Here is a 10,030-nt window from a genome sequence, read left to right on the forward strand (position 1 = left end):
GGCTGGACAGGGCTGGCCTCTCACAGGACAGGGACAGGTGCCGCAGACCCCAGCTTGCTGTGACCAACAGCTACTGTGCACACGACCTCCTAGACTCAGCAGTCACTCAGACTGGGAGAAATGCAAGCAGTCTTCACTTTCAGAATTAGGGAATAACCAGTGACATCTGTGTCACCATGGTTTTCAGGGTTTCCAGGTCTAAGACAAATTGCGGGGCCCGAGTGCCTCCGGCCTTGGTCACAGCAGTGTGCTTGCAGCCCTATCAGCCCTGAACCTGGAGAGACCCTGGTCCTGGGGCTGAAAAGAGTCCCCACCCCCGGCTCTCGCTCACCTCCACCCAGCACTTTGAGACAGGCAAGCATGGAACTGAATCTATGTTCACAGTCACCTGAGCGGAGCCACCTGCCAAGCACTGGGGGAGACTGTGCACAAATGCCCTGCAGCACCCGAGGGCGTCTACGAGCATCCCGCCAACTCCGCCCGCCACAAGCTTTACGACTATGGAAAATTTACTTCACCTTTGTAGCCTGTTTATCCACCATTAAAGTAACTAAAGGACCTAAGGACAACATCAGCTCTGAAATATTCTAAAATTCAAAACGGGAGAAAAGTAAAAGTAAAAAAGAATCAGGAGTAGAACCAAACACCTCTCACTGTTGTACTATTTATTTGAAAGAGAAATGAGAAAGCTCTCGGGTTTGATCAGCACCAGGGAAAAAGCTGCAGGAGACTCCGGGACCAAAGCCTATCCTAGCAGCTTCCAGAACAGCTTTCCCAACAGGCCACAGTAAAAGGACCAAGTGGGACTCCCCCGACATGTCCCCATCTGTCTTGGTGCCTTGCCTTCCCCTGGTCCCCTTGTACAGCCCGCAGGAAGCAGTGTCCTCCTCCCTCAAAGGCCAGGCTCTTGTGTCCTTGGCCAACCCTCTGACCCCAGCAATCTCGACTTCTCCTTGCCTCCAGCCCCAGGGGCTCATGTCTCCTGCTAAGGGCCGGAGAGTAAATATTTTAGGCTCTCAGGCATGTGGTCTCTGTCACCATGCTCATCACTGCTACTGTCAAGTAGAAGCAGCAGAGGCCACCCAGAACAAAGAGTGTGACAGCTGCGGTAAACCTTTGCTAAAAAAGGAGCAGCAAACGTGGCCATAGGCACAGTCACCAACCTGTCTTTGACCTTCTCCTCAGTTAACACATCTCCCTAGAAGCCACCTTCAGACACACACATCATCCCCATCTTCCCACAGCCCATCCTGTCCTCCGTACAGGCTCCTGTCCCCATGACTCATGGTGCAGCTCGCACAGGCCTCTAGGTAGCCAAGCCCCATGCCCACATCTGTTCTGACCTCTCTGTTCAATGCAGTTGCGCCTCCCGAGGGACACCTGGCTCCCTGGGCTCTTGCCTCCACTTCTCCAGATGCTCGGTCTGGTCTCCTTGGCTGGCTGCTCCTCTCCCACACAATGGCCGGACGCTAGAATAACCAGGTCGCAGCCCAGCCTCATAATCAACACTCTCTCCTAGCCAGGTGAACACAGTTCCAGGGCATGAAATATCACCTCCAAGTTGCTGTCCCCCAAACTTTACCTCTAGCCCAGGCTGTCTGAGCCACAGACAGGGGAATAGCTGGGGCATGGACACTTGGCCAGTAACAGGTGTTTCCAACTCAGCCAGCTATGCAGCTGTCCTCCGCCTCAGCTGGCACCGCATGGGATGCATTCTCCTGGATGCCCCTCCCAACAACACACAACCAAGTACCTGCAGTCGTGCTGCACATGCAGTCTGCCCCCAGCCCAATGGTGCATCACTAGGCAAGGCTGTCACTACTCCCTGGACAACTTCCCAACTCCCTTCCTCACTTTGCTCTGTGCCTACCACCCATTTTCCATTCAACAGCCAATGTGACAGTCATAACACAAGATTAGAAAACATCACGTATAATCCCAGCTACTTTACTTCTGGAAATATATTCAGAATACTAATTCAGCCATTAAAAAAAAAGAAGAAAATCCTGCCATTTGCAACAAAATAGATGGACTGTGAGGCCATTATGTTAAGTGAAATAAATCAGATAAAGTCAAATAGAAAAAGAAAAAGTTAAAGAAAATGTAATTCTTCTGCCAAAACCTCCCCCATTCTCCTCTCCCTGCCCCTCCCCACCCCACCCCCACTCCAGCAGGCTGCCATTCAGGCCTCAGTGCCCCACCTGCTATTCTGAGTCTCTGAATGGCCTCAGGCCTGGTGACATCTTGTCTCCCCTAAAACGGACCCCCCACCAATCACAAAACCAAGGAAAAGCAACCGGAGAAATCTGTGGCCACATGTCTGAGGAGCCTATGAATGTGCTCACATGTGGACCAACTCTGTCTACACGCTGGGGAAGCAAACGGCACATGGAGGGTGCCTGGTGCGCAGTGCCGGCACAGTCCAGGCACACGTTACATGAACCCCGAGTCACAATACGTGGAAACATTGACTATCCGTCGTGGACCATTTTCTCCGTTTTGTACGCTGACCTAGGTTTCTGATTCACGCTAAGTTCTGGAGTCCAATGAGAGCTTAGAGACCTGCGTGGGCCCTGCGAACAGCTGAAATGGGGAGAGAAGGTCATGCAAGGCATCCCCTGGGCGTCTGGGACTCATCCCCGGAGTGATGCTCCCGGTCACTGGACCACACTTAGGATGCACAGCAACTGGTACAATGAGTCTCTTTCAGCTCTCGCATCAGACCTGTGCCTACAGTGAGACTCAGTATCAAGTAAACACCTATTTTTAGTTAATTTCCAGAGTAACAGAACCAGCAACATTTTACACACCTTCCAACAACTCCTGACCACAAGAAGGCTCAGAGTCAGAACACTGGAACCAGTGTCTCCAGGTGCCGAGCCAGCCTTTTCCATTACCTTCACCTCCTGCTCTGCACAGGCGACCGCTTTCAACCTGGGAGGTTCAAATGTACTGTTGGGGGTGTTTCATTGCAACAACATGGCTTATTCACAGGGTGTGCACCTTCTTTCTAACTTCTCAGAGCAGACATCTAGGATTTTACGTAATCCCCACTGTATTTCCAACCAAGTGCTGACTTTTAAACTCCTCTCCTGCTGTTTTCTCTCTGGCCCTCTGAGGGTTGTGTCACTGGGAAGTGACCAGGCTTAGAGCAGTGCCCATCCCCAGGTTGTGACTCAGTAGGTCTGGGTGAGGCCCAGGAATGTAAATTTCTCACCACTTCTAGGCTGCCAAGGCTGCCGTCTAGTGGCCTTCAAGAGACACAGCCCTGCTCTTACTCTTGTCAGAGCCTCGTGTGCACAGCAGTGGTGATGCCAGAGGGCCAGCGTGTAGACTAGGGGAAACAGCACAATTGCCTGGACCCACCAGTGCTCAAGAAAGGAGACTTGATCTCCTACGCTGGGTGACAATCTCAGGGAGTGTGTGGACCGGCTGGCACAAAGCTTCCCCCTTTCTTAGGAAATTTACTCTCAACCACACAGCTTTCAGGAGCTGGAGCCCTCCCAGGCAATACCCATTGGGCAAACTGACCCACATCTTCCCAATCTTCAGATAATTATGAACACTTGCTTCCCACACTTTTCCCCTCTGCCCCAGGTGTCGTGGTGATCTGCACTCACCACAACTTTGTATGTGTACAGGGAGGGAGGGAAGGAAAAGATACAAATGAATAAATAAATGAATGAATGCAAGCCTGGAAGGATAGGTCTACACCGAAAAGTAAGATATGCTTATCTCTGGATGAAATTATGGGTGACTATGTTTCTTCATTCTGTTTCCACGTGTTCTCACTTTCCACTCTATGCTGACCCAGTGAAGAACGCCACGCCTTGACCACAGAGGCAACGGATGGAACACAAATCACACAATACCTCCCCGCCGCTCCACTTGCCACAAATAACTCCCACCCCCCAGTTCCACCCTGGCCAATCTCACTGGTGTTCGCCACTCCCACCTTAGATCTCCCTCCACCTGGACCTCACTCTCCCAAACTCACTTTCCTCCTAGTCCTCCCCTCTCCCACCTCTCAGTACTTCTGGTCCTCCCCACATTTCTCCTGAATAAGCTCCATTCGACTGAGCTATAAACTCAGACCTCCAGGACTGGGTCAGGAGTCTCTCTCAAGGTACAAGCTACACAGCAACATCTATCCTTCCCTCCAGAAGATATGAGAGGCCTTACTTGCCCTTTCTCTGCTTTACTGTGTGGGATATGTGTGAAGGTCTGCCCAATTCCATATTCTTGCCAACATCCTACATACATGTATGTGATCTAGCAAGTTCACAAAAAAACAAGTCTGGTTTCCTTTCATGCTGATATTGGTAGGTTTGTGAAGGGAGGGGATTGTCTTCCCCAATACGCTGAAACCATGACATGTCACCCTACCACGTTCCCATTCGGATATCCCCTGTGTACACAAGCTCAAATCACCACACCTTCATTTCGGGCCTTCCTATTCCTCCACCACCCCCCTCCAGGTCCCCAGTATCTCCCAAGGCCCCCACCATTTCCTCCAGGTCCTCACTATCCCCCCAGACTCCCTATTATCCATTTCAGGTCTCCGCTATAGTCCTAGGCCCCCATCATGCCATCCAGGTCCCTACCACACCCCTAGAACTCCCCATGCCCTCTAGGTCCCCACCCTTCCGCAAGGCCCCTGGCTTCCCCTCCAAGTCCTCAGCATCCCCTTAGGCCCCCACCATCCTCTCCAGGTCCCCGCCCCCCATCATCTCCTCCGTCCCCCACCATCCCCCGGTAACCCACCCTTGGCCCTTCGGCCCCTTTCTCAGTCCTGCCCACAACCCATCACCTATCTCAGTCCCTGGGGCACTAGAAAGAGGAAGGGTCCTCACCGTGGCACAGGCCCAACCGCAGACTAGAGACGACGCTTTCCTGAGTCTTGAAGCGTAAAGATGGCCAGACTCCGGGCGGACGCTCTTTGACAGTCTCAGACGCTGTGCTGACCCACAACTAGGTAGGATGTTCTGAGGCCCGCACCGACGCCTGCGCCTGCGCCTGCGCCTGGCGAGGGCCGCCGCGTGTTGCGCGCATGCGCCTAGGGCCCAGTGATCTTTGGTTCGGACTCCGGCAGGAATTCTGCCCGCGGCTTCTTCGTTCCGCCCCGCTGCATCTGGGCAACCAGGCTTGAATGCCTGTGCGTCGCGGTTTCGTTCCCGCCGGCCCAGAGGCTGTGAGCCGCGGGTGCCCACAGCGTCTGCGGCGGAAGTAGTTTAGGAAGTATTTCCTTTTCACCTCCTAGGTTAAACGCTAAGCGGTGAGGTCCTGAGGTCAGGTTCCGGTTCCTACCCTTCGCTGGGCCCTGGGTCTGGTTCTCCGACCCTGCAGTCCCTCCGCCCTCGGCAGCCCCTTCAATCCCCGGGCAAAACCTTTCCCGACTACCTTGCCTCCCCTCCACCCTCAGCAGCCACCCCGCCCGCGGCAGCCCCTCGGTCCCTAGCAGCCCCGCACCCCATGGATGCGGAACCTGACCCGGGATGGACAGGGAGACGCGAGTGTTCGCAGAGAACCACTTTCGAGGCCTCCGGGGGCGTCTCCCCAGCAGGGTCTACCCACCCCTGGACCGTGTGGACTTTATCGAGAAGCCAGACTCCTTTACCTACGCTGACTTCTTCAAAGGTTACCTGCTCCCCAACGTGCCCTGTGTTTTCTCCAGCGCCTTCACCGAGGGCTGGGGCTGCAGGAAGCACTGGGTGACACCCAGTGGGAAGCCCGACTTCGATTATCTGCTTCAGAATTACGGTAAGGACTGGGCGCGATGGCCCGGGCCGGACACCAGGGAACACGAGCACGGGGCTAGGGCAGGATCCTCTGACTCTTGCCCTGCCGAATTCCCTTGGGTCAGACTACAAGAGGACGCGAACAAGGGGAGCCACTGAGGGTGTGGGGGGAGGCCGAGCATGAGTGAATTCTTAGAATAATTCATGCGAAACGTGTAGCAATGAGCTGGAGGGTGGACAGGATCAGAGAAAATGGGCAAGCTGGAGGACGCTCAGGACAGCCTGTGCCTGACCTTTCCCTTTCAGGAGATGTGATTGTACCTGTTGCCAACTGTGGGATCCAGGAATACAACTCGAACCCCAAAGAACACATGCCCCTCAGAGACTACATCAGCTACTGGAAAGAGTTCATCCAGGGAGACTACTCCTCTCCCCGGGGCTGTCTCTACCTCAAAGACTGGCACCTGTGCAGGTAAAGGCAGCCCAGTTTCAGAAAGCGTGATTCAGGTGGTGCATTTAGAACCCAACCCAGCCAGAGTCTGAAATCTGGGAGCTGGGGCGGGAGGGGCCCAGAGCGCCTGAGTTGCTGCCTACATGGGTCATCTAGGTCCTGTCACAGCACCCTACAGCCATGTCATCTGCTTACGACTCTAGTTCAGTCACTTGAGCGAGCTCAGCTGGGGTCACTGGGGGCTGTTGTCATCCGGTGGCCGGACTAAGTTGGGTGGTCTGAGGTGGCTTCACTCAGCCCGGTGGTTGGTGCTGGCTCTGAAAGACAGCTCAGGGTCCCTCACGTTGATGACCACATTGGGCACAGAGGTGGTAGCATCCTCCTGCTGCTTGATCTCTCAAGGGACTTCTCTGCTGATGGCGTGTTCACCCTGCCCGTGTACTTCTCATCCGACTGGCTCAACGAGTACTGGGACTTCCTGGACGTGGACGACTACCGCTTCATCTACATGGGGCCCACCGGCACCTGGTAACTGCGTGTCTGCTCCCACCCGCTGTCTCGCATCTTGTTCCCCATCACTCTCCTGAACCATGTCGGCGCTCTCACAGAGCCTCCGGGATATCCCCTTAGCCAGGCCATGGCATAGGCTGCCAGGTCTGGCATTTCCAAGCCCACTTCCACTCTCTCCATTGCTCAGCTCAGGGCCAGTGCACCCCCTGCTGGCCGTCCTGGGGCCAGGAGGCCTGGCTCGCCCCCTTGGCTAAAAGGCAGGTGTGGGACCTCAGGCCAGCTTGTTTGGAAAAAGCAAAGCCATAAGGCACCAACAGAGGCTCTTGCACAGGTCGCCGTTCCATGCCGACATCTTCCGCTCCTTCAGCTGGTCTGTCAACATCTGTGGGAGGAAAAAGTGGTTATTCTTCCCACCGGGACAAGAAGAAGCCCTGCGGGACTGCCACGGTAGCCTGCCCTATGACGTGACCACCCCTGCACTGCTGGACAGCCACCTGCACCCCATGCACCAGCACTGCAGCCCACCGCTGGAGGTCACACAGGAGGCAGGCGAGATGGTGTTCGTGCCCAGCGGGTGGCACCACCAAGTCCACAACCTGGTAGAGTGAGCACTTCCTCTCCCACGTGCCTGCCACACAGGCCAGGCAGGCAGGGAGACAAGCTGTGGGGTGCCACTGGGCTGGCCCTGACTCCCTTCCAGCTGTGCCCCTTGGCATGCCCCAGTACCTTCCCAGATGCTTCCCACAGAGGGAGGGCTGTCCCACTCCTCCAATGCCACAGTGGACAGGTCATCCCTTTGGGAGAGCCCAGGCATTGTACGTGGCAAGGCTGATCTCAGGTGTGGGCATGTTCGCACCCGCACACAGCACTGCTCGGGACCCCCAGCCCACACTCCTTCCCACGTTGCCCTCCTGGTTCTCACAGAGTGGAGTCATCCCAGGCCCTCAGGGTCCCACTCTGGGTTAGCTATGGATGCAGAGGATATCAGTGCCGGTTCCCTCTCCCTGCTGATCCCTGCGGGGAGGCGAGAATGGCCCTTCCCAACAGGAGGGCTGGGAGGACCTCAGGACGTGGGAGAGGACAGTGCCCACTGTGGGGTCATGAGGACAGCCTGTAATTTGCTCCTTTTAGGACGACACTATCTCCATCAACCACAACTGGGTCAATGGCTGTAACGTGGCCAACATGTGGCATTTCCTGCAACAGGAGCTCTGTGCCGTACAGCAGGAAGTCAGCGAGTGGAGGGACTCCATGCCTGACTGGCACAACCACTGCCAGGTGGGGTGTCTGGCCTGGTCAGGATGGGGACAGGGCTGCAGTTCGGGGAGGTTATGGGGCGGCTGCCAGCCCTGTCCATGTGAAGGCCAGTCTGGGGCTGGAACAGATCAGAGGGCTTCCAGGTCTCAGGGCTCAGACCTGTCTGTCTATCACTTGCTGGCCCCTAAGTGTCTGTCTCCATCCTCAAGACCAGGCCACAGCTAGGGGGTCCTTTGCAGCTGGGACTGCCCACAATCAGCAGATGCTTGCCTGGTAGCTCACCAGCCGCTCCTCTCTGGCCCAGGTCATCATGAGATCCTGCTCCGGAATCAACTTCGAAGAATTTTACCATTTCCTCAAGGTCATCGCCAAAAGGAGGCTCCTGGTCCTAGCGAAAGAGGCAAGCCCTGGCGAGGCAGAGAGCGGCGAAGATGCTGGCCTGGGCCCCCAGCAGGCTACCTTTGACGTCGGCCGGATTGCTGAGGTGCTGGCGTCTGTGGTGGTCCACCCTGACTTCCAGAGACTGGACACCAGTGAGTTCTCACCACAGCCAGAGGATCTCCTACAGCAGCTGGAGGAGGTTGTGGCTGCCACCACATCCCTTTAGTGCATGCTATGAGGGTCATGTGACATGTCTTGGCATGGAAGGCATTCTCCCTGCTCTAGGGTCACTTCCAGAAATAAAGCTCCATCCTCCTGGGTGGCCTGGGACATATGATCTCCCCGCTGAGCCTTATTACCTTGGCCTTCCAGGTCCAGTTTCTGCTCTTAAAGGTCTGGTACTGTCCTGGCTATCTGTTGGCATCCTAAGACCTCAGTGCCGGTTCAGAGGGTTCAGGTTCTCTGTCCTCATGAGGCCCAGCAGGACCGGGCACTCGGATCCAGTGAGGGAGTGAGTGGGGAGTTGTTGGTACCTCATACTTGCGGCCAGAAGGCTGATAGTTTGCTGGAGCAAGCCCCTCTGTAGGATGGGGACACATGTACAGGGCTTGTCTCTTTTCCATGCTAGAAGCACTGTTTCAGTAGAGCCCTCCTTTCTGCCACTGCCCTATGGGCCCCCGGCAAGGTCCTGGGCCAGAGAGGTGAGTACTCCAGGCCAGGCACCGTAATCAGGACACTCAGGGCCCTGCTGGCAGTAAGTGGCAAGGCAGAGCCCTGGTGCATTCGTCTCCCTCCTGCTTGCTGCAGCCCTGCCTTCTTCAGAGACTCCAGGGCCACCCCTGCACCTCTCAGCCTGCAGTGAGAGGGCCCCGCCCAGGGTCCACCCGCAGGTCATCTGGTACCTGGGCCTCTTCCACACCTCACACACCTGTTTTACACCATCCACCTTCTACTTGGTGCACACCTTCTCTTTGCCACCCAGAGTCACTTTGCAAACAGTAATTCAGCAGCCCTTCTGCACACTCCACCTTTCCTTCCGACTCCCAAACCTTGCATAACTCTTGCGCCAAGCAAATCAAATGTTACACACTTTGGTATTTTATTCTCCACACGTGTCTGCGCCATCCAGGTTCCACTGCACACCTATGTGCCACTTACTCAGTAGTCACTGTGTTAGGGTTCTCCAGGGAAATGGAGCCACCCAGATTATAAGAGATGATGGAGCATTGAGCATGGAGTCTGCAGGGCAGGCTGGAGACCCAGGGAAGAATGGATGCAGTCTTGGGTCCAACGGTTGGACTCAGGTGAGATTTCTTTGTTGCATTCTGGAGGCGGAGTTGCTGCTTTGTAAACCTTGTAAACCTTTGTAAATCCTTGCTTGTAAGGCTTCAGCTGATTGGACGAGGACCCCCCCACATTATGGAAGGTCATCTGCGTCACTCAGAGTCTACTGGTTCAAATGCTAATCTCATCTAAGAAACACCTTCACTGCAACATCCACACTGATGTTTGACCAAATAACACCACGGCCTGGCCACATTGGCACATAAACTTGACCAACATAATCACTCTACGCTTTTCCACTGGGATTCAGCAACCACTTCCTCCAGGCCCACTCCAACACTCAGTAGTATCCCCTTGCACAGTCAGTTGCCATGGCAATCCAGTGACACCCATGAGGTACCCACCAGCC

General features: G+C 55.3%; 2 protein-coding genes across 5 annotated transcripts in view; one reads left to right on the plus strand and one right to left on the minus strand.

Moving 5' to 3' along the window:
- SNAP47 (synaptosome associated protein 47) overlaps nucleotides 1-5,011 on the minus strand; it is a 57,639-nt gene extending 52,628 nt beyond the window's left edge. Inside the window, exon 1 of one of the 3 annotated variants that reach the window (XM_011371947.2) lies at nucleotides 4,854-5,009. The gene's annotated coding sequence lies outside the window, so the exon portion shown is untranslated. Of the gene's footprint in view, nucleotides 1-4,853 lie in introns of all 3 variants that reach the window. The other 2 variants (XM_023537715.1, XM_011371946.2) reach the window with 2 other exon arrangements.
- Nucleotides 5,012-5,265: 254 nt separating this feature from the next.
- Nucleotides 5,266-8,674, plus strand: JMJD4 (jumonji domain containing 4). 2 transcript variants are annotated; one of them, XM_011371945.2, is made up of 6 exons: nucleotides 5,266-5,760; nucleotides 6,045-6,210; nucleotides 6,592-6,717; nucleotides 7,031-7,244; nucleotides 7,831-7,977; nucleotides 8,261-8,674. In XM_011371945.2, the coding sequence occupies exons 1-6, from the start codon at nucleotides 5,496-5,498 to the stop codon at nucleotides 8,561-8,563; spliced, it is 1,221 nt and encodes a 406-aa protein (XP_011370247.1). In that variant the 5' UTR covers nucleotides 5,266-5,495; the 3' UTR covers nucleotides 8,564-8,674. The 2 variants fall into 2 exon arrangements, with proteins under 2 accessions (XP_011370247.1, XP_011370245.1); XM_011371943.2 differs by having other exon boundaries at nucleotides 5,267-5,760; nucleotides 7,031-7,298.
- Nucleotides 8,675-10,030: the final 1,356 nt, after the last annotated feature.

Source organism: Pteropus vampyrus, unplaced genomic scaffold (assembly GCF_000151845.1).
Source record: "Pteropus vampyrus isolate Shadow unplaced genomic scaffold, Pvam_2.0 Scaffold197, whole genome shotgun sequence".
Taxonomy (NCBI): Eukaryota; Metazoa; Chordata; class Mammalia; order Chiroptera; family Pteropodidae; genus Pteropus; species Pteropus vampyrus.

Bases quoted from the DNA above. Each gene is read 5' to 3' on its own strand.
- JMJD4 (XM_011371943.2), top strand. From the start codon at position 5,496: ATGGACAGGGAGACGCGAGTGTTCGCAGAGAACCACTTTCGAGGCCTC. The intron at 6,718-7,030 runs GTAACTGCGTGT...GCTCTTGCACAG, and splicing joins ATGGGGCCCACCGGCACCTG to GTCGCCGTTCCATGCCGACA. The intron at 7,299-7,830 runs GTAGAGTGAGCA...TGCTCCTTTTAG, and splicing joins ACCACCAAGTCCACAACCTG to GACGACACTATCTCCATCAA.